General features: G+C 44.8%; 2 protein-coding genes across 3 annotated transcripts in view; one reads left to right on the top strand and one right to left on the bottom strand.

The window, feature by feature from the left end:
* The window catches only part of EMP1 (epithelial membrane protein 1), a 31,186-nt gene extending 8,410 nt beyond the window's left edge, over positions 1 to 22,776 (top strand). The window contains exons 2-5 of the mRNA XM_081879319.1: positions 10,112 to 10,233; positions 19,090 to 19,195; positions 19,316 to 19,456; positions 20,843 to 22,776. Of these exons, the coding sequence (XP_081735445.1) occupies positions 10,156 to 10,233; positions 19,090 to 19,195; positions 19,316 to 19,456; positions 20,843 to 21,003 (486 nt within the window). The 5' untranslated portion in view covers positions 10,112 to 10,155 and the 3' untranslated portion in view covers positions 21,004 to 22,776. The remainder of the gene's footprint in view (positions 1 to 10,111; positions 10,234 to 19,089; positions 19,196 to 19,315; positions 19,457 to 20,842) is intronic.
* GSG1 (germ cell associated 1) overlaps positions 1 to 24,500 on the bottom strand; it is a 110,780-nt gene that overhangs the window by 60,146 nt on the left and 26,134 nt on the right. The gene's annotated exons all lie outside the window — the stretch shown is intronic.

The following is a 24,500-nucleotide window of genomic DNA, read 5'->3' as shown; positions in this document are numbered from 1 at the left end:
AGCCTTTGTTAATGCCTTGTGAGTGGCACATAAACGCAACTGGCACATAAAGGTGTTAGTGTGGGGGAGACACTTCATGCTTTTAAAGTGGGTTGTCTTTAAAGTGGGGAAAGACCTCTGGGTGGCATCCATTCATTGCTGTTGCTCCCGCCCCGCCTGCTCTGTGCTTCTGTTGCCCTTCCCTCTTTCCCTGCACAACTGGAGCCATGGCAGGGCGGGTGCAAAGAGGGAGGGGGGAGGGGGGAGAGAGGGAGAGAGAGAGAGAGAGAGAGATACAGTATCTTCCGCCAGCGGTTGCTCTTGGCTGCCTTCCAGGCCTCAGGCAGCTGCCTCTGCCCCTCCCTGCTGCCAAGAAAGCTTTGGAGTTTCTTGCGAGAGCCTCTCACACGGCTTAGTACTCTAGGGCTACCACCCCCAGCAAAAGCGATTTCCCAGCCCTTGCCTCCGCAGCGGAGATTCAGCCACTCTCCAAATGAATCACAGCCCCCGAGCTGGGAAAGCGAGAGACGTAGCTCATGTTTTCCACTCCTCCCCCTGCCACATGCGAGAGCAAAGCTCTTCCTCCAGTCTGCTGTTCAGAGACGGCATGGCCCGGTCCTGTTAGGCAGGGCTTGCTCAATGGGGATTTCCACTCCTCCCCTTGGGAGGTTGTTGCCTTGCTTTATGGGGTTTCCCTTCGAGGAAACCTCTCCCCAGAACCAGCTGACACATGTTCGGTTTGGCTAAGTCCCTCCACCCGTTTGCCCTGTGTGTTTGCATACTCCGGGGCAGCTAGCACCCACCCCACCCCCAAAGCTATTGCATGTTGTGTACACAGAGGGCCTATTCAGAAATCAAAAAGCCCTTAAGGGTGTACAAACAGACTCCCTCCCAGGGGATCTTCTTGTTGAAAGACTCAACTGGCCAGGTCAGCTTGAAGGGTCAAGTGTAATGGGACCGGAATTATTTGATTTATGTAGCCAGTAGCAGCAGCAGCAGCACCACAAACATGCATTTATTTATTTTAAAGCATTTTAAAATGGGGCGCAGCCTCATGGCTCCAAGCAGCAGCTTTACAAAGATCTCAGCAACAGCCTAGTCAAACAGAGCTGTGAGGAGCTCTGTGATCATGCAGCGTAGTTCCTTTCCCACTTTCTGCCAGCACTATTTTCAGATTAGCAGTGGGTTACATGGGCTGCTGAGATCCCAGCCCAGGGAACCCTCAAAATCCACAGCATTCTGAACAGAGATGAGCAATATTGGCTTCCCTCTGTTTCTCAGTTTTCCAGCCTTAGGTTCAATTTTTCACATTTCCACATCCATTTGCAAATGACGATCACTGCGCCCCAACAAATGAGTCAGTGGCTGATGAGATCCTCATTCTGACTGAGGGTAACAATAGCATTCATTTCCTTCCTGTTTGATGACTGTGACAATCCAGGGTTTCCCAGACTTGGGTCTCTAGCTGTTTTTTTGGACTACAACTCCCATCATCCCTGACCACTGGTCCTGGTAGCAAAGTATGATGGGAGTTGAGGCCCCAAAACAGCTGGAGACCCACATTTGGGAAGCCTTGGACTATGCCTTCCTGCCACACGAAGTTGCATTCTAGCAGGATACAGACTCATTGGTCCAGCTAGCTCATTTGCCCACCATTCCCATGCTGACTGAGAGTCATGGGAGTTGTAGTCCAAAGTATCTAGAGCACACCAGGTTGGAGAACGCTGGTCTTCTGTGAGCAGGTGGCTCTTGGGTACCTGAGGCAAATAGACATCTTACCCATCATCTTTGAACTGGAGATGCCAGGGCTTGAACTTGGGAGCTTCTGCACTAGCTCAGTTGGTTAGATCATGATGCTGATAATGCCAAGGTTGCCAGTTCGATCCTTGTATGGGACACCTGCATATTCCTGCATTGTAGTGGGTTGGACTAGATGATCCTCAGGGTCCCTTCCAAATCTACAGTTCTATGATTCTATGCATGCAAAGCAGGCATTCTGCTTCTGGGCTACAACCCTCCCTCTTTATTTCTCACACCAGCAATGGTAATGTGCTTTTGTCTGGAACAAAGCAGCAAAAGCAGGTCAGAATCCCTCTGCTCGGGCACTGAGTTACTGAAGCCCCTGCTCACAATGCCCTTTCCCCAAGACATGAGGAGAAAATGACAGAAGTGACACTCACCTCTTTCCTTCCTCCTGTTAGCAGATGGTTGGCGGTGTGAGCTTAAATGACCCAAGAACCCTCGATGCAATTGTGCTGATTGCGAGATGAATGAGATGCTTTATTGAGGGAGGCACTCGGTACTTGGCATGTCACAAATCTCACCATGTATTGTCCTCTCGCTTTTGATTCATCACTTTAATTTCAAAATGTCCCAGTGCTTGATTTAAGCCACTATTACCTCTATTACTCACCCTCTGAATCAGAGTTAACTTTCAAACTAGTGCATCTTCCAAATTTGGGGTGGGGTGGGATGAAGCCCATTGCCAGAGGAGGAAAGCTACTCCCAAACCCTTCTTCTGGGATGTGAACCTCTCTTGCCCCTATTCTCCTTCTAGGTTGTGCATTACAGACACCTAGAGGCCCTGAGTTAAGCCAACACCACAACCAGACCTCCTCTTTCCTTCCCCCTTCTCTTTTCTCTGTGCCCCTCCACAAGCATCCACTCAATGGATGGGCTCCCCCTCCTAGTCTCTGGAAGCCTCCCAACGGTCCCTGTTTCATGGAAAGGATTTGATCACACTCTAGAAATGTAGGTTTGCATTGTTAAAGCGGATTCAAGCACTCCGTCACAACAGACAGGAAAGTGATGATGGAAAAACGCACTGAAAAATGTGGGAAGGAGGAAATGAGTAACAGAGAGGCATATATAAGCACTCTGCAAGCAAATCAGGATGAACGATCCTTGTCATAATGGCCACACAAACAAATCAGAACAAATGTTTGAATAAAGACTAAGTGTAACCACTGTGCAAACAAATGAGGATGAAAGGTCATCTCTTCCAGCCAATCTTTTTCTCTTCTATCTCTTTCTGTCACTCCTTTTCTTCCATTTTTCTTCTGCCCACCCCTTTCCCCTCTCCTCTCCTGCTTCTTTCTCTCTTTCTGTATTATAGGAGGGGTGGGTGTCCTGTTGCCTGAGATGAAGGAGACTTCATGGCTGGTTACTATACAGGTGAAATGTGGGAAGTGAGAAGCCACATTGCAGCACAGGAGCTCTGCCAGGTTTGGGAGAACTGTGCCCCCACACCCACCCACTGCCCACAGATCCCTGAGCATGCTGCATGCCCTCACAATGCAACAAATTCTTCCATACTCCACCACTTGCATTGGTTGTAAAGGCAACAGGTGAAACCTTCTGTTTGGGCAACATCTTTGCTTCCCTACTAGGGACTCTAATGAAGGCATTTGAAAACTTGCTTTGCACCACCATGGTTTTGTCCTCTCCCACCCTTTGTATCATCACAAGCTGGGAAAAGGGGTCTGAACCACATGGTGAGCTGATTGTCATACACTTCAGTTGGGATGACCCAGTATAATAAATCTGAGAATCCTGGTCTAAGAGGAATTCAGCACAACCCAAGCAACTTCCACCATGAAGGCTCCTTGGAAGGTCCAAGAACATTCATAGCTCTGCAAAATTTCCCCTGGCCTTTCCCTACCCCACTCAAAGTTCCTTGCATACTTCATCACACACCGTCAAAAGCCTTTTCACTGCTTTGAACCCTCGCTTCAACTGCATTCTCACCCTCCCTTGCGCCTGTCTCTGGGTAGTTGATGATCCAACCAGTAAACAATTGAAGAAAGTCCCTCCACCCTCCCATGTTGTCTCCCTTTACCACAGCGCTATTGATGTGGCAGCTGCGGCAGCAGCAACTATATCCTGTATGAGGGGAAGGAGCACATGCAGAAAATCCCAGGCTCAGTCCCTTGCATCTCTAGTTAAAAGGCAGAGATGGGGAACCCATAGCCCTACAGATCTTGTTGGACTACAGCCTCCATCAGCCCCAGCCAGCATGGTCAATGGTCAGGAAAGATGGGAGTTGCAGTCCACCTACATCTGGGGAGTTGCAGGTGTTGGAAGTTGTGGGAATGCAACTCAGCTTGCATTAAGGGTAATCGGATTTGCAATGGAGAGATGGTAGATAGAGAGAAGAACCTCCAAACTTCCTAGACTGTCTTCCTAACCCAACTTGTACTTACATTTCCTATATTTCTCTACTGCTATTCTTGAAGTTGCTTGATGGTGGGAGTTGTAATCCACGCACAACTGGAGAGCCACAGGCTCCACATTTCTGAATGAGGAGGTTTTAAGTACATAAAAACATCCCTGCTGGATCAGGCCAGTGGGCCATCTAGCCCAGCATCCTGTTCTCACAGTGGCCAACCAGATGCTCATAGGAAGATCCTGCAAACAGGACCTGAGTCCAAGAGCACTCTCTCTCCTCCAGCCATTTCCAGCAACTGCTATTCAAAGTCATTCTGCCTCTGACAATAGAGGTAGAAGATAGGAAAGAGTCCAGAGTGGGCAGTACTGGGTCAAATCGACAAAAATTCCGCCTTGGTATAAGGCAGCTTTGTACCTTTCCCATGGTTGAGGTTTAAGGACATGAGTTTGGTCAACCACCGCACGAATCTGCATTCCTCTCCGGCAGTCCTTCATCTGATAGAGGATCTAAATGCAAGCGTTCTCCTCTGACCCTTGACTGCAATCTTCTAGCCTGACATCCTGCATAACATGAATGAGTTCATTGTCCCAAGGGATATTGTGACAGAGGGGGCCTCACCTTTTCTGCATTCCAGGCCGGAGCTACAGACGCTGATCTTCTTGCTTGACAGAACAGCAGGAGTCAGGGTGACTTTTTGTTTGCTCAGAGGCATGCAACGTGTTTGTTTCTTGCAGCAGGGTGAGGCCACAATAAAATATCACAGGCATGTACGGTGCGTTGTGTGCATATTTCCTCCCACCTCACTGCAGGTGCAGTTGATCTTTAGCAAGCATTTACTAGATTGAAATCTGGCCCTGACATTTCCAGGGCTTCTCCCCCGCCCCCTTCATACCATCCCAACACAAATGAAATGCCCAAAATCTGTCTTTCAGTTAGCCCTGTCCTGCTCACGTGTGTGTCATGCCACTTTAAAAAGTGATGGCTGCTCCCAAAGAATCCTGGGAACTGTAGCTTGTTAAAGGTGCTGAGAGTTGTTAGAAGGCAGCAGACAGAACTCATTACACTCTCTCTGATTCATCCTCTATCAGGATTACCTGAGCATGGTAAAGCAGCAATCAGTCAAGACATCAAAACCCTTGAATTTCCAGGCAAAAACAGAAAAGAAGCACTTTGGTGTGGTAAGCTGTTTATTAGGAAACAACCAACTATAAGCAAACAAACACAAATTGGGTGTGGGTGTGTGAATAATTTAAATGCAAGTGTCGAAGAACAGCAGATCTATCAATGAAAAATCAGGAAATTTCTTGCCAAGAAGAAACCACTTTGGCATGTGGAATATCTCTATACTTTCTAGATAAGAAGTGATGCTGGATATCCAGCAAACAGCAGCAAACCGTGAAATTGCCTGAGACTAGGGGTGCTCATGGAGTCTTATGGGGGCTTAATACTGTAAACGGGTCATTCAGATATTGCAAAAGAGTCGTTGGCAATAAGTGGCTTTTTAAAAACTTTTCCAATTTCTCGTTCAAAAGGTAAATCTGGGTTAAATGAGGAGGAAATGCTGATGACAACAATGTTGCGTGGATGCTTCCAAAAGTACACATGCGCGTGGCACATTGATGCCATAGAAAAACACCCCTCTGGAAGCACCCAAGGACCCTGTGTGCGGTCAGAGGGACGCTCTTAGCCATGGCTGACTGATTGACAATACAAGGATGCCCCTGTAGTGAGACTTTATGGGGAGAAAGAGTCTCTCACCGTCACCACAAGTCCGCCTCTTATTGCAAAGCCTTGCATGGAATGCAGAGGTTTTTGTCTGGAAGGCTTCCCCACAGAGAGAACAAAAGTGAAGTGGAAAGCTAAAGGCAAAGTGGAAGCAAGGATGAGGCCCTAGAGGGGTAAGAGGCAGCAGGAAAGGGTGAGGCTTGTGCACACCAGGAAATGCTTCATTTTGGACAGCTTTAAGCGGGGGTTTGACAAATGCATGGAGGATCAGGCTACCAGTGGCTGCTAATCCTGGTGGCTGTGTGCTCCTGGGTCAGCAACAGTATCTTTGAATACCAATTGCTGGGAATCACAAGCAGGAGAGTGCTGCCGTGCTCCTGTCTTGCTCAAAGGCTTCCCATAGGAATCTGGCTGTCCACTGTGAGGCGCAGAATGCTGGATTAGCTGTGCCTTTGGTCAGATTCAGCGGGACCTTCCTTGTGATCACGGAAGGAATGCTTTGAGACAGAATCGAAAGGAGAAGAAATGCCTCCCTGCCCGGACCTGTGTGCAACTCATTTGGTTAATTCTGAGCATTTGTGCTGGCTATTTGTTGATCCTGGTGCGGGATAAGTGGTAAGGAGCTAGTAAAGTTTGACAGGCCTGGTAAAAATGGAGGGAAACAGTACCATTTTGTTCCAAGAAAGACCCAATAATTTTAAAAAGCTGCTGTCTCTCTCGCACACAAGACTGCAATTAGATGGAGAGGAGGGAGAGGGGAAGGTAGAATAAATGAGTAACACATGTGACTCTGCAGAGCCCTGTGGTTTAGACGTCCGTGGAAGGCATCATTACAGGGAAGCTGTACTATTATATTGTCTCCACTCCCCCCTTTCTAATCTCCCACTGCATTTCTTCCTGATAACTGGCTGCTGGACCATGCCCTTGGATGAATCCAATAAACCCTGAGAACTCTGCACTGACGTAGGCTGCAGTCTTATACACATTTACCAAGGAATGAGTCCCATTGGAATCATGGGGCTGCTTCCTTCAGAGTAGAAATGCATCAGATTGCACTGCTGGCAGACAACCTTGCTTGGATCTCACCAATGAGTTAGACCAGGAGGTGGGCAGATCAGCATCTACTGTCAGATCACCGAGTGATTTGCAGAAGGAAGCTGCCTTTATAGCAAGCAAGGCTATGGGTCCATCTACTTCAATTTTGTTTGCAGACTCACTAACAGGTTGTGAAGGGACTTGGTGCGGGAGCATCACCATTGTCCTAATGGTGGCACTTGGACAATGTACCCTGAGGTGTTGAGAGATCTTAACATCTGGAGTGGGGAAGCAGGTTCCAGTGAAATAGAAGATACTGATAGCCTTTTCTTAGACTGAGCGTGTCTGTCTGGGCTTCTGTTGGGAATCTGGTTGGCCACTGTGTTAACAGAATGGTCAGCTAAATAGACCTCTGGGCTGATTCAGCTGGGCTATTCCTATGTTCTTAGGACACTAATGCATTGCATGCAGAAATTGCTCCTGATAGGAGGTGGCTTGAGCTCCAGTGGCAGTGATCCCACAAAGGGTACCCAAGGGCCCTGGACATAATAGGAATTAATATGGCAACCCTCTGCCTGTTGATGTGATGCCCTACATCAGTGTTGCCACTTTGAGTGATGCAGGTGAAAAGCTATTCAGAAACCAGTATGACCTACTTCTTTGGAGTGAGGTGGAGGGAATATTTAGGGCTAAAGAATTAGCTCAGGTGTAAGAGGCACAAGGAGAACCAAATTAGGCGTCCTTTAGTAAAAAGGAATTCTGAGAAGGGCTATCAATGATTTCTCATGAAAAGCTCAGCAGCTGCTTCTATTTCTCAGCAACGATGAGTGACTAAGAAGACATTAAAGGTTTTTTCCCCCAAACAAAAATAGTCGGCCCCACTGAGAAATCCCTCGGTTAATCAGAGCTTGTTACAGAGACAGGAAAGAATGGGAAAATGAACCAACTTAATTGCAAATAAATGGTGGCTTTCTTCAGAAATGTACTGAGGCAAGGTCACTGTATTAGAAAGGATTGGGTGGGTCCCATGTTTCAAAGCATGACTTGTTCTTCTGCAGGAACCACTACAGTAATCTCATTGATCCCTCCCTCCCAACAAGAAGCCTTCCTAAATGCCATGGCGTGTGGCCTGAAAACCGTCTAGCACACAGCTGATGGGGATGCCAGCCACAACCCTGGCAGCTTAGGGCCAGCTTATGCAAGCAACAGAATCAAGTGGCTATCCTTCTCCTGGACTGTACCAATTCACAGTGCAAGAGGGAGAATTGGATTTGCTGTCCAAAAACGCAGTTAATGTATAAACAGGCACTTGGTTATACAATTCAAGAAAAGCTAGCAGTCAAAAATGGAAGTTGTTACTAGGTGAAAGCACGAGACTTGTCAATGAATCAGCTGCTTCATTAGGAAGGAAAACCCTAATCCAACACGTCCCTCCCCCCGCATCTCTCAGTGTCAGATCATGGCAATGTTCATGTTTCCCATGACTCACTGCTGCTGCCATTATCAGAGTCCATTTTACTGAAATCCTCCAGGAAAGTGGCACAGCATAACTGTGCTCTTGCAAAGTTCCTGCTATATTCAATTATGCTTTGCACAGGAGAAATTCCATGCCCTTGCTGCATGTCACTGCAGTCTCTGACTGACATATATCATTTTACTCACAGCATAGCTACAGAATAGCAAACTCTTAATATTTCCATTTTACAGACAGAGGACTGAGATACCAGAAGATTGTATGGTCTTAGGTTTTTCAAGAAACTGTTTAGCAGGCCCACTATCAGACAAATCCAGTCCCTTGTTATACCGCAATCTACTGAATCCCACATCACCTCTTGGAACTGGTATTTGGAGGCATTCAGCAGCCCAGCTCAACCTCCCCCTGAAGTCTCAGGTTTGCCATTTGGATGCTTGTCTGGATTTGGTCCTGGATGTCCAGATTTAGCAGTGGCGAGGTCTTTCTTTCTGTCCCACCAACATCTGAAATATGTTCAGGAGCAGTTCAAGAGAGGGCCTTCTTGGTTACTGCTCCCAGGTTCTGTGACGCCATGCTAAGGGAGGCCCATATCATTCCTTCTCTGATGACCTGTCAGCAGGCAAAAATGTTTTTATTCATAAGGGCCTTTGAACTCATAGGTTTTTATGGCCATTGTAAATATGTTGCAATTGAACTTGGATTTTTTATCAGTTTTGCTTTAACTGCTTTTATGAATGTTTTTCATTTGTTATCATGTATTTTGAAGTGCATCTTGTTTCTGTGAGCTGTTTGGAGCACCATTTGGTGTGAAAGGCAAGACACAAATCTGAAACAGACAAATAAACAAATAAACAACACATAGCCAAATTGTAGAACAAACTGCATGAAACATGGGAGGCCCATAACTGGATGTTCTGATGTAATACAAGGATAGGCCACTCCATTGAATTAATTGGTTGTAGAAGGGAAAACATGCAGGCACAATATGGGTGCCTTTATACAGTATTTTCCTCTCCATGGCTGATAGCAAGTAGCAATGTTGGGTGGTGATGAGATTGTGTTAGGGCCAGGATAACCCCTGATCCAAACTGCCTCTTCTCTTGTATGCATTTAGAATAATAAAATTATGTTGGGAGATCCAATCTTGGCATCTCCACGTAACATCTAGACATGTGATGTGCTTAAGGATGTTTTGAGGGATGTGACAAGCAAATTTCCCTTCTTGACTCTGACATTTACCCTTTTGCTTGGAGCACAAAGCTGAGATATGAAGTACCAGGAGATCATGGTGGAGCAGGATCTTGTGGTGAGAATAAAATGGGGGGAGAACACCATGTAGCTACCCTGAGCACCTTAGAAGGAGGGTGGGGTAACATGTAATTTCAAAAGTGTATCTTTTCTTTTAAAAATTCTCATACCTATAAACTTTCTTTGAAGCTGTAAACGCATTCAATTTAATTTTCTACACATCCCTCATTTCTCCACAAACCGGCTTTTAATTTCCTGAAAAACGAGTTGCAGTACTTACAGTGCCTCAATAGCATTTCAGGGTAATTAAACAGAGGATTTGCTTGCATTTGCAGAACCAAGGTGTTGATTTTGTCACTGCCATGGGTTTAAGACAAGTGCCTTTCATTTCTTGAAGATACACAGTGATTTTTTAAAAAAACAATGTTCTTTTGATTCAGCACCGGGTTTCATATGTTGCTGTCTGTCTATTTTCTCCCTAGTGGACTTCTCTGCATTGGAGAGACCCTTGCCGTGAGGAGCCAAGATGTTGGTACTACTGGCTGGTATTTTTGTGGTCCACATTGCCACGGTCATCATGCTCTTTGTCTCCACCATTGCCAATGTAAGTAGCAAGCAAGACTTCCCCAATGGCCGTTCCTTGGGAAACATGGACAGGGCCTTTTGATCTCCTCCAGTCTGACACAGAATAAGGGAATAAAAGCATCAAAGGCTCTCACGCTGAAGGTGCTGGCCATTCTTTGGAGACACACTCCAGAGGATAGGCCTGGAATCTATGGGGCAGAAGCAGATTTCAGCTAAACGTTAGGAGAATCTTCCTAACAGCAGATGCTGTTTGACAACAGACCCACAGCAGGTGGGGTAGGCAAGGCCCTTTTTTCACTGAGTTGTTGCATCCTGTATTGCAGATCATACACGGAACTGGACTAAAAGGTTGCAGGTTTGATCCCTGTTAGGAACAGCTCCATATTCCTGCATTGCAGGGGGTTGGACTAGAACTAGATGATTCTTAGAGTCCGTTCCAACTCAAAGATTCTATGCTTCTGTCTCCTTGGTCCCATCCAAGTCAACAATCTATGATAAGGGCTAATTTGGTGAGGCTAACAATAGACTTTTGTGCTGATATAGCTCCAGAAGACAAATCACCTCCAGAAAAAATGTCAGAAAATTTCCTTGAATTTTATATGGCTTAAGGTGCCTCTATTTGCATAACTGGCCCTTGAAACCTATTGCAACAAGTCACACCCTGAGAAATGGAGGGACATTATCTATTTGTCAACTGAAACAAACCAGCAATTCAAGGCTGCCTAAAGGCATGAAATGGTGGTGTTTTCACACTCCTGTCCTGAAGTGAGAAACACCCGGGCACACCCCACTCAAAAACCAGTTGAGTGAGTGGAATTAGCACATAATCGCTTTGAGGTGTTTTACCATCCCACCTGCCAGACAGTCTGCTATATAATTATACAGTATTTCCATACTTGTCTGTTTCTGGAATTAGAAAATATTCTCATGAAGTGTTTGGGCAAAGCCGAGTACAAGAGGAAGTTAAAGGGTATTATTCAATGCTGTGATTTGTAATCGAAATCTAGACTGATCCCCACCTGCCCAAACCAGAATGCTATAACCCACTCTCAACAAAATTGCAGGGTCTCTCTGATTTTTCAACTGCATATTGAGAGAGGCAGCATAAAAGGAAACAGTTTATGTTTTTTAAAAAATTTAAAATAATAATAATTAAAAATTAAAACAAATTAATAAAACATAAAACAAGTGGAAATAACAAAAATAAACAAATTTATCTATTAAAACTTAATCCACCTTAGATAGATAGCTATATATGCTGCAATGTGTGTCAACATTTGTGATTTCTATCATATGAATGTGGGTGCAGACAAACCCAGATGCATTTTGTGGGTGTCCAAAAACACTTCAGTTCTCAGGCCCTGAATCTTGATTTGGTTTCACACTGAGCAGATTTTGGACATTCCCCTATAGCATTTACTCAGTGGCTTTCCTCACATGCAATGCTAGATCAAACTGGCTTACCGTGAAAGTGGGCTGTTGCACAATAAATGAAGCAAGGCTTAGCTCTTCCCTTGCTCCTGGAGCTGCCACACTACTAAGAGTTAAGCTATGGTTTGCATTACTTGTGAACCTGAGCTCATGGTTAGTTAGTTTCACTCCCAAGCAAACCACAAGCTCTAACCAATATTTGTTGATTGTTTCATTATGGTACTGCTCCCTAGTGGACACAAGTAGATATGGGGAACATGGATACCTCTTGGCACAGCATGCTCTCTTCAAGCATTAAGCTTACGGTTATGGAGAACACACAAGTCCCCCTTTTCCCTGGCATTGACCTTTACAGAGGAAGCAAGAGAGGGAACCTTTGCATGTATAGACTTCCATAAGATTCGTAAGCCCAATTGCTCAAGGATCTAGAACATGGGTAGACAAACTAAGGCCCGGGGCCCGGATCCGGCCCAATTGCCTTCTAAATCCGGCCCGCAGACGGTCCAGGAATCAGTGTGCTTTCACAGGAGTAGAATGTGTCCTTTTATTTAAAATGCATCTCTGGGTTATTTGTGGGGCATAGGAATTTGTTAATTCCCCCCCCCAAAAAAAATATAGTCCGGCCCCCCACAAGGTCTGAGGGACAATGGACCAGTCCCCTGCTGAAAAAGTTTGCTGACCCCTGATCTAGACTGTGAGGAGCCTACGGACATGAAAGCTCCCTTCTTCCTTCCAAATATTTGAGCTGCATGTGCTGATGTTAAGGGGAGAAGCTGCATCATAAGGCTGTGCTCACATACAGTGCAGATTCCAGAATAAGGAGTATAGCAGCTGAAGAGGGCTACTCTCATCTTCACCAAACTCTCAAAGCAGAACAGCTAAATCCACCTCAAATGTTATTACAGAACATCCCCTTTCAAAAAACAAAAGGCATGCTATTTAACTGATTGGGCTGGAACATTTTAGATGCTTCAGTTCATTATTTATCAGTCCTGCCTACATCCAAGACATACACAAGGGGGGGACTGCCCTTGCCTGCTGTGCCCTATACCACCCCCAAATTTGTGGGGATGGGGGCACTAGGCACAAAGCCCTCCTGTGGGATTCCGGCACTCCTGGACGCCGTCCCTGATCCGCGCCACTAGCTGCAAGAACTTCAAAAGAAACAATTTGGATGAAGGAATGCACATATCTCAAGGAAGGAGGGGGAGTAAAGACTGCTAACAGAAGAGATCTCTGATAAAACAAGACAAGAATAAAACATGAGAAGATACGCCAAGATACGGTATGGCAAATGACTGATGGGGGAGGGGAAAAAACTTTCCTTTCTTTCCTTATGTGATTAAACAAGAATCCCCTCCCCTCACGAGTCAGAATTGTCATTTTAAGGACTTAAGCTGTAGATTTAAGGCTGTGTGGAGATAAACTTTCAAACCAAAGCATGTTTTAAGAAGAGCATGGAATGTATAAGAGCTTTGGAATGACGCAGTTAAAAATGCCGTCGCCATATTGGGAAGTTCTGTCGGAGGACTTAAGTCTGAGAGGAGAAATAGAGAAATAGAGCTGTTTTTATATTGTGGGTGAAACTCCTCAGTGGGACTTAAGAATGACAGTTCTGTAATTAATGATGGAAAGAGCGCTGTTATCTATGAAGGTGATGATATATGGAAACCATCTCGATTTGAGGATTGGAAGAACAGAAAATTCACACAGGATTATTATTGGTGTTTATCGGCTTAAGGAGACTATCAGAAGAGATCATAAAGAAAAAAGAGAAAATATATGAACAAGATGTGATGTGGAAACAGCAAGATAAGACTGGATAGAATTATGAACTCTGTTTGGACTGATTTGGATTGATTTGGACATTAACGCAGTAGCAAGAAGATGATCAGAATCCCCCTTCGGATCTTGAAATATGGGTCCCCCCAACAAAATTTAAAATTTGGCTTTGTAATTCAGAATTTATGTGATGTGATTTAATTTGATTTGATTGGCTGGTTAATAAAAATTATTTTTAAAAAAAGACATACACAAAGTAATAGATGATTGATAGAATATCAGGGATATATGTTTGGCTTGTTGCACTAAATCCTGTTGATCTGTGTGATGATTAAAATGAATAGGTAGGGAATGGTTTATGCCAACACGTGTGCTCCTGCTAGCTGTATCCAGCAACTGATGCTTTCAGATCAAAGATGATGTTGTGCCATGAATGAGAATTGTCTGCAAATCCAGTAGAACAGATTGTAAAATATATTTGCAAGTCTATTACCTGCATACATGCAGCTATCCAATACTTTAAAGATGCTAACAGTCAAAGGTTTGGTTGACTCAGATTTCCTTAGACACTCTGAAGTGTGAGCTTTAATAAGCAAATGCAACATGAAAGGCCGAGCTTTTCAGGAAAGCAAGCAATCGTGCCTCTTTGCAAAAACCCACAATGACACATGGAGAATGGAGAGTTTCAAGTGCCGCATCGTAGACAGGACAACAAAGCATCTTGTTCAAAGCTGTGCCCTACCTCCTGCCCCAGAGGGAGGTCCTTCAGTCTACCCATCCTCCCCAGGTCAACCTAAATTTGCCACAGGCTGAAGTGACATTAAATGTGGATCATTTGTCTCTTTTTTTCAAATTTGGCATTAAGTGGGCCATTTTCCTTTTCTCAGGGATGGAGGCTGATTTTAGCAGAACTCTTGGGTGGGTGCCATCCAGACCCAGTAATTTGTTCATCTGTCCATGAGGTCTAGACCAGCCTTTCCCAACTTGGTGCCCTCCAGATGTTTGGGCCTACAACTTCAATCAGCCCTTCAATCAAAGCATTTGGGGGGCACCAGGTGACATCAATAGGGAAAGGGAGAGGGGTAGCCAAGGCTGCCCTTGGCTTCAAGATGCTGGGGACAAGCTGATTTATTGTGTTTCTAGTCAAGAAATTATTACTTGCACAGCTAAAGTTGGAACTGCTTAGATATTCCTATACACTCTCTGATGTTCTTTCTAACTTATCAGCATCATTGCTTTACCAGCTAATGTTTAAGGCTGCTTAAGCAGTTCCTCTGGAGAAACTGGTTTAAGTGCCTGGAAAGAAGAGTGTCTGCTTTGGGCTTTAATAAAATAACTGCATCCTCTTCCCTTCAATTGCTGAACTAACACACTCTCACCTTCCTTGCCTTTTCAGCTGCCACATAAGCACTTTGGCTTTTAGGAGGCACACCCCAAAGGCACATTTGTGGTTAAGCAGACAACCTCTTAAGGAATTTGATTTTTGCAAATTCCAATGCAATCAGTATCTTCTGAACCGAATGTATGGACAGAAACATAGATATTCATTGGCTTTCATGCTACCCAACTTGTTCCTCTTGGCTTAATCCTGTTCCCCAATCAAGATATGTTTTAAAATGCATGTTTGAAGGGGAAATACATTTAAATGGAATTTGTTTGTGCAGATTTCCTTTTTTAAAAAAACCCAAAAAGATTAATGCAGAAACTAGACAGAACAGACTTATGGGGGGGGGGGGATGCATAAGAAAGTGAAACAGACCAAGAACAAACTCATTCTCTCATGTCTATCTGAGTGGCAGCATCTTCAACATGTGTGCGGTGGTAGATGCTTAGGACAAACCAGCATATGGGCTGGAAGTCAAAGTTTTGCCTGCAACTGCATACCCTCCAACATTTCTCCAATGAAAATAGGGACATCCCATGCCATAAAGATAAATTTACTATTTATACCTCACACATCTTACTGGGTTGCCCCAGCCACTCTGGCCAACTTCCAACATATATAAAAACATAATAAAACATTAAATGTTAAAAAAACCTTCCCTATACAGGATTTCCCTCAGATGGCTCAGGGTTCGGATAACTCCATACCCTCCAACGTTTCTCCAATGAAAATAGGGACATCCTAAGGAAAAGCAGGACGTTCTAGGATGAAATCAGAAACTGGGACAGCTTCTCTAAATCAGGGATGTCCCTGGAAAATAGCGAAACTTGGAGGGTCCACTGCTGCCACCATCCCTGCTGGGTATGTGAGCAGGCCCTTACAGTGAAAGACCAAGACCTACGTTTTTGGACCAGTTTTAGTACCAAAACACTTCATCTTGCTGCACAGATCAAAAGAAGTGAGCCCATAAAATGAATGGACAAACTAAGCCCTATATACAGTGTGATGTCCACCTCGCACCATTGGTCAATAAATAGCAGATGTGCATCATCAAACAGGTTTTCCTGGGGGCAAAATTCCCAGTATCATTTCTATTGCCATTGCAGACAATTGTGATTACTTCAATCAAGTTACGATACGGTTGATAGTGTATTGTTGGAAAATTAGCTCCAGAGTATAGTAATCTCCACTGTGGTCGGTCTAGGTCACACACTTTAGATACCTATTTGAAAATGACCCAAAGCAGCTTGTGGACTACGAGGCAACTCATGATCTTAATTAGACAAATGTCAGTAGCAAATAGAATGATAAGCACATTCTTTGCAAAATAAGCAATCAAGGAGTATAAATCCTGCCCTCTAATTTCCTTTGCAATGGTTGAACGGCATGGCTAAGCAATCCTTGGGCATGCAGGAAGTATGTGTCATTTTAGGAATTTTGATGGATTTGAAAAGCTTATCTGAGATCAGAAAAAACAGAAATTTATATGAGGCCCCTCCATGTCTCCAGGGTGACTCAGTTGAACACGGACTAGAGAAGACTGGTGGTTTAAATGACTTACACCCAGTCCTGAATTAGTAAGCCTGCTAACTACAAAGTAAACCCCACTGGATTTGCTGGGGCTGATTTCAGAGTTAACTTGGAGTAGCTGGTGCCACTGACTTGTCATGAGAATGCAAAGGCCCTTCTGCATTCTGCTCTTGGCTGCTCAGGCTAACCTAGAGCTGCTCCTTTGCTTTAGTTTATGATGACCCCTGCTGGATAGTCCTGTCTGAGAACGGGCGGCCATTTATTTATTTTGAAAAAACAAGCCATTGGGAAACATTGAACAACAACAGGAAAGGCCTCCTGAAGCCAAAGAGATCAGAAAACCGCAGTGAGTTTTCTCAGCACTCTGTTGTTCCAGAGTTTGGCACAATTCCTGTCTCAGCGGAGATCCGAGGGAACAGACGTCTGTGGTCTGTGTACTGCCCAGAGAGAGGCTTGGGAAGATTATAGTCACTCCCAGAAAATGATTACCTTTTCAGAAGCAGCTTCTTGCCCTTTCAGCAAGGCACTGAACTTGGGAAGAATGTCGGGATACCCTTATATACATCATAGGTAACCAGCTACGAGGACTGTTTAAGGGCCTTGTCAGAAGTGTGATCCAATGGGAGCCCACATCCATTGAACCATGCAGCACATCTAGAGTGATTCCAAGAGTTAGATGTCCACCTCCAGAAATGATATGAGACATTAGTGAATCACAGCACCACTATTATCACCACCATATAAATATATGGTAAAATAAATAAATGAAGAAATAGGTCCCTAAATGCAGAGGCGGAGATAGCTGCTCTAGCACCTGGAGCAGCATACATGGGGCTAGCTGCCTGTGAGGGCAGGGCGAGCATCCTGGGGGGGGGGGGGCGGCAATGTCACCCCCCCCTCAGGGATGACACCCACGGCAGACTGCACCCACCGCAACCCCCTTCCTCCTCCAGTGCCCAAATGTATGTTTGGCTTCCAAGTAGATCTGGGTCTGAAAAAGCTGAAGACTGCCATTCAAAGATAAATAGAACAAAAGGATCGATTTTCAGCTTGCTAGTTGCAAGAGTTCCCCAACAGCCACCACGGACAAAAGCAAGTCATAAGGAGCACTTAAGCAACAGCCTCTGAAAAAGGTCACCCACCCGTCACCTTTTCAAAATCACACGCATCCGCCAACAGATTACGGAATGGCGCGTCTCATGAATTCAGATCATAACCCTCATGCTGTGGCATAATTTCCAGATACTTCTTTATTATTTATGCATTTATTTAAAATATTTATATACTGCTTTTCTATTAAATTATCCCAAGGGGCTTTCAATAAAAAATTCATCGCAGAACAATAACAATCCATCACAAATAATAAAAACTTCTGTCCAAGCCGGCATCATACAGATGATTCATTTGGAGGACTGTTCATGAGATGTGCCAAATGATCTTCTCAGAGCTTCTGAGTAATCATTCCTAGAGGGGGGGGGGCATAGTCTGTGGTCATCTACAGATGTTGCTGTATTTCATCTCCCATCTTTCCTGATGATTGGCTATTTTGGCTGGGACGGATGATGGGAGTTGGAGTCCAACAATATTTCCCAAGCCTTTTTGAATCTCACACCAATCAGCTGAAAGCCACATCTTACTTTTCCTCCTAGCAAAGTATTTGGCTACATCTCCATCATTTCTGACCCACGGAACTCTGCTTTTTATTATTATTTTCCTGTGTGTTTGCTACTATATTCAAAATTTTGATTCTGCTCATATTATTGACTCTACTTTTGTGATATTCTGCTCACATCAGTATTTGAGCAGAATGTACCTAGGGGTTGGGTAGGTTGGTGCCCGCCAAGGCCACAGGTGCAAGGAGGAGTGCAAAAATTGCACCTCTCCACTCTGGCTCAGAGTGGCTAGAAGCCCACCCACCCATCCCCACACTCCCTGGCATGCTTCTCTGGGTGAGGTATGCAGGCTCCTCTGGGCATCTTGGCAGAGGAATTGGGTCATTGGCATGGGTCATTGCAGTAGCCGCATGGGGTCTCCTCCCCAGTTGACCAGTGGTGCTATTAGAATTGCAAGTGGAGTGCCCAGTGGAGCTTGGAGGGAAGAAATATGAAGAGAGCAGGCAAGAGTTACAGGAGGAGGAAAAGGGGAGGGAGGGGGCAGAAGGGAAATCAGTGAGCGGTGTGAGGGAGGCAGACAGGCAGATAGATGGACCAATTGAGGAGGAGGAAGAGGAGGAGGGGAGGTGGAGTAGAGCACACCTGACCTCAATGGCTGCGGATGAAGTCACTAGTGGAGTGTGAAAGGTGAAAAAAGCAAACTTTTCCATTTCTGGTCCATGATCTCTCCTGGCTTCAGAGGTGCTGATGCCACTCCTTGCCAAGTATGCAAGGGAGCCTAGGTACACCTCTGAATCTGAGTGAACGATTCCCCCACCCCTGTCACAAACACCTCCAAGTTTGTAGTTTGAATGAGCAAAAGTTCATACATGTATGCACATTTCCCATGTTGTACACTGATGTCAGATTTCTGGCAGTATAACTGAGAAATCTTTTTGTTGCAAAAAACAAAAAAAGAGGCAACCATTTTTGGATATAATAATAATATAAATCACAATACCTTGTGAATGGTGACACTTCTAGAAAGGCATTGTTGAACTCACCGATGTTTTCCTTTCTAGATTTAACCTGGCAAACTGCTTTTCTTGAAGGGAGGCAATAAAAAACATTCACATCTTTTCTGTTTTGCTTTTAGGTCTGGATGGCAGGTGAGAGTATGGGCAAAACAAACTCCTCAGGCCTGTGGCTGCAGTGTATAAACGGAGTTTGCGGGGATCTTCGTTTTGAAGAAGACGACCTCAGTAAGGGTCCATTTACTTTCATCTGAGTAATGTGCACTGTTTAAAACAACAGTCATGTATTTTGACAAGGATTGTGACTTCAGGCTCACACCTTTTTCTCTCTCTTCCGTGTGTCACTAGATGCACTCAAGGCAGTGCAAGCCTTCATGATCCTCGCCATCATCTTTTCCTTTGTCTCCCTGGTCATGTTTGTGGTGCAGCTCTTCACGATGGAGAAAGGAAAGCGCTTCTACATGACGGGAGCCATCATGCTGGTTTGCTGTAAGTGAGGCACACGCAGAAGGTGCTGCTTTGTTTTGCTATCCTCTCACAGGAATTGTGAATTATTTCCCATGGGCTCAGGTTGGTTACAATTAGGGAAGCTTGAGGAATTTGTTCTTCGGGAATTTTGACCTGATCTATGTCCTCTTTTGCCTGTGGGTACAGGGTCCAAAATTAAATTGCTGGCCACACATGTAACAAAATTTGAACCGGTGAAGTTTCCCCTGTATTTCAAACTAGAAAAAGCTTAACCTATGGAATTTCTGCCTGCATAAAAACCCTTCTTTCCCCCAGTGCCAACCCTAAACCCAAAACTTGACTACAATCTTGTACTCATCTACTTGGGAATAAGCACAATTAAAACACAAAGAGACTTACTCCTGAGTCGAAAGGAATACCATTGTTCTGTCAGTTAACTATACAGTATATTCTTAACAAGTGCCTTGTCTTTAGCTACTGCATAGCAGGAGACACGTCCAGGCCTCTTTGCAAAGTTTTCACCTTTTGCATTTGCCATGCCACAGGGAACAACTTAATATCCACCCACACTTACTGTGTGCTGGTATTTCCAGGAAAGAACTTCTAGGGATTACAGTACCTGATCTTAGATTAATCCACAACAGTGCATCCTGTCTTGCTGGGGGGAAAGGAAGTGCAAACTACAGTGGCGTAGCGTGGGTTGTCAGCACCCGGGGCAAGGCAAGTAATTTGCGCCCCCTAACCCGCACGCCTGACACCCCCCCTCCACAGTGGGCGGCAACCCGGCAGCTCGGCTCGGATTTGCACAGCAGTGAGAGAGAGAGAGTGAGCCAGGTAGGGGCAGAGAGCTGCGAGTGCGAGCGCCCCCCATGTTGCGCCTGGTGCGGCCGCCCCCCCTGCACCCCCCACGCTACGCCACTGGCAAACTACAAAGATTCTAAGAACTAGAAAATTATTCAGTAGTAGGAAAAGTGAAATAAAAGGGGAAAGGAAAACCTCAGGTATTCCTATCTCCTGCTGACTAAACAACTGACACATAAATCACAGCACCTACTTCACTACTTAGCTAAAAGTATTGCAAGGCAGGAGCACTCATTCTGGCTCATTTCACAGAAATCAGTTAGAAGGGTACATGCCCATTTTGCCTCCTAACTTTCTTTCTAGGAAGGCTAGAGACTTACTTTTTGTATTAAATGAAAACTCAGAACCTGGACTCCCTTACTGGCTGTGTGCCTGGTACATAAGTGCCTCCTGTACATGCCTCTCCAAGTAAATAACTGAGATAATCATGGAGCAGCGGGTGCTATTCATGATGATCTTTGGGCTAGAAGCAGAATTCATGTTGAAAAAGAGGCACTTGTGATCATTTGGATGGACCAAAGGTTTATTCTTTCTTTCCCTCCTCAGGGCTGTTCATTCTGATCTCCGTCTCCATCTACACGGCCCGATTTCCACAATACTTCAAAAGCAGTCTAGACCACCACGGCTACTCCTTCATACTTGCCTGGATCTGCTTCTGTTTCAGTTTCATCGTTGGGATTCTGTATCTTGTGCTCAGAAAGAAATGAGGGGAGCAGGGGAGAAACTGGGAGGGCGGATTGGAAATATGGGGGGCTTGTGGGAGGGATGCGAAGTTGCTTTGCTATGAGAACTGTTTGCCCAAAGACATGAATCCATACACTGCTCACCTAACCTGCCCAATCACAGAAATAAATCAGGGAGAGAGGGAGAGAGATTGAGCAGTAGACTTTCCACTGTCATGGATCCTGACACCAGGAATGTGCTTGAAGAACCAAATAGCCAGATCTTATCTCTTTTCTCAGAAACTAACATGTGCATCCCATCTTAAAGGACCTTGACGTTCTGCCTCACTTCAGAAAATCTGGAAAAGTTATAAGGTGCAGCTTTCTTCCTTAAATTTTAGCAGCTATGATATGCTTCCCAGTGATTTCCATTGGGGAGAACATTCCCACTCAGTCTAGAAGGTGTAGTGCTGGGACAAGGGCTGAGCATGTCAGGAACGCTGGGGCAGAACCCTGCCTCCCTTTTCTTGACATGCAAACAACACACAACGTAGGCATGCCTTGACTGACATAAAGCCAAATTCCAGCATTAAAACCACTGCAAGCCGCTTTTTTTTTTTTTTTTAAAGACACTTCCATCACCATCTCATTTCCCCAGGAACAGACTTGCTGCTGCTGAGGAGATCAGAGGGGAAACAACCAGCAGGGAATGAAAAGAGGGGTGAATGTGGGTGGCAGAAGGTGGGACAGGGGAGAGGAAGGCACGCAAGGACCTTAATTATGTGGAATAGAGTTATTAGGGCTCTGATGAATGTTGTTAGAGTGTGACTTTCCATTAGAGCCCACTGTGTACCTATTTAACACAGCTGCACTAGGAAGATCAGATGGAGCCCCCATGTTGCCACCAAATGGTTAGGTCTGTGATGTGTGTATTCGACAAGCAGTAAGTTTGAAAGGTCTGCTTGCAGTCAGATCTTTTGAGGCATTCAACTTAGGCTCATGGGACCAAGCACCAAATTGGATTTTATTTCTTTTCATCTATAGGCAATAGGCAACTTTCTCTTGGTTGTCACATAGAATAGGGTTGGGGGTTGTTTTTTAGAATAGGGTTTTATAATATCAGACTTGCCTTGGCACTATAATGTATACCTTAGAAAAGCCTTAAACTAACTATCACCCGTTTATTTGTTTGCTGCAGCAGACCTTGCATCCCGCAAGAAATGTTGCATATGACTTAGAGCAGTGCTCCAGACACAGGATTCTGCCTAGCTGAATGGAATTGGAGAAGGGCCTTCACTCTGTTGTGTTGGTTTTACTTCCTCACTCCCCGCCCCCATGCCATCATCTCATATAACATCTCCCAGGGCATGAGAAGTAGTTCAGCTAATTAAATGTTGCAAACCGAAGGCCAAGCAGGAAATGGAAAGAATTATTATGTCATTGTGACTGTCTGCATCAGGGTTTTCAACCCTTTTGGTCTTGCCATTTAGATCACTTAGGATAATGTGTGGAAACTATGAACGTTAAGAGGCTGTCACTCTCACTGCCTTGCTCCACTCCAGTCACGTGAAATGGGGAGAGACAAATTCAAGGCTGCAAGTTTAGTATCAACAGTATTTTTCTTCTTTCTTTTGTTACATTCTCCCCCCATGTACAACTTTTGTAATTTGGTGGCTACATCCTTCTATTGTACTTGCTGTTTCTTGATGTTTGTTTCGTGTGTGGTCTTTGTAAATATTTTGATACAACCATTCCTAACTGTAGGGATATATTAAAGACAAAAATGACAATAATCCAGTTCCCGTTATCAGAAACAAAGAGTCTTGCTGGAATTGATTTCTTTCTCCCATATATGAATGTTGTTGTTTTCCCCTGGCTGCATCAAGTTTGATTTCAAATATGGGCTGGCTGACTATCTGCGGTGGCACGACCACATGGCTGGGTAATTCAGAGGACTGATGTCAGGAGCTAGCAGAATATAAAGGCTAAACCACATGTAGAGTACAGTGGTACCCCGGCTGACGAACTTAATCTGTTCCAGAAGTCCGTTCTTAAACCGAAACCATTCTTAAACCGAGGCGTACTTTCCCTAATGAGGCCTCCTGCCGCTGTTGCCCTTCCACCGTTCAAATTCCATTATTAGACCTAGGTAAAGTTCTCAAACCGGGACACTACTTCCTGTTTTGTGAAGTTCATAAACTAAATCGTTCTTAAACAGGACTGTTCTTAAACCAAGGCATCACTGTATCACTTAAACCAAGGCAACTACACTGTACACCACAGGTCAATGGTGCTGGTAGTGGGGGAGAAACCACAGATCTTTTGTGCAGCATGGAGAATTTCAGGCCTCTAGTCCTTGTGGCTGTGAGGGGAAGTTTAAAATACATTGTGAGAGTATGCCAAAAGCTACAAACCAAAGCAAAGCCAATGTACTGTGTTTTTCAAAGCTAATCATTTCAAAGCCTACCTCGTGATACTGGTGGACCAAAATCTCCTCAAGATATTTGTGGTCTGTAATGCCTCACTTTTAGTCTGCCCACTCATGTTTTTTGAGGGCCCAGATTTCATGAGTCCCAAGCTTAATGGCTTCAAAGTATTGTGTTGTTAAATAAGAGGTTTCACTCTTATTTTGTAACACAATGCCTACAATTATGTTGATGTAGCAGTTAAGATAAGGAGGTGTTAACCATTCCTTGGTTTTCTATTCAAAACTCCAGGAGGTTTGTTGCTGCCTGTAAGGTAAAAAAGGTAAAGGACCCCTGGACGGTTAAGTCCAGTCAAAGGCGACTTTGGGGTTGCGGTGCTCATCTCTCTTTCAGGCCGAGGGAGCTGGCATTTGTCCACAGACAGCTTTCTGGGTCATGTGGCCAGCATAAATAAACTGCTTCTGGCACAACAGAACACTGTGACAGAAGCCAGAGTGCACGGAAATGCTGTTTACCTTCCTGCCGCAGCAGTACCTATTTATCTATTTGCACTGGTGTGCTTTTGAACTGCTAGGTTGGCAGAACAACGGGAGCTCATCCCATCATGGGGATTTGAACCGCCAGCCTTCTGATTGGCAAAGCCCAAGAGGCTCAGTGGTTTAGACCACAGTGCCACCCGCATCCCACGCTGCCTGTAAGGCCCAAAAGAACCAGTGTGCCCTTAAATAATTCAAATGAATTTCATTTTTGGATTATTAAGAGGAGAATAAAAGTCAAATATGGAAAACTGCTGCTTGTGAACCACACCCAAGTTATGGGATTTATTGTTTTGGGCAACAGGGAGAAATCACGTTGGCTATAATTATGAAGGTAACACTTAGTGTTATAAGCAAAAATAGCCTCTAGCATTGTTTTGTAAAGGCTTGTGCAAGAATTAGCCGATGAATTCACACAGTTCTATAATCAGCAGGTTCTCATGTTTCCAAGGCACAGGAGTTTGCACAAATGGAAGAATGGCTTTGAATTTGCTTCCAAGCTTTCTGAAGGGAACTCAGGCAGCATTCCAGGTTAGGTGTGAAACAGCAGGAGACATCTTCTGCTTCCATATGGGCACCT

This window comes from Podarcis erhardii (assembly GCF_964252035.2).
Source record: "Podarcis erhardii genome assembly, chromosome: 10".
NCBI lineage: Eukaryota > Metazoa > Chordata > Lepidosauria > Squamata > Lacertidae > Podarcis > Podarcis erhardii.
Note: the sequence above shows the minus strand (reverse complement) of the source record. Positions and strands in the feature narration are given on the sequence as shown.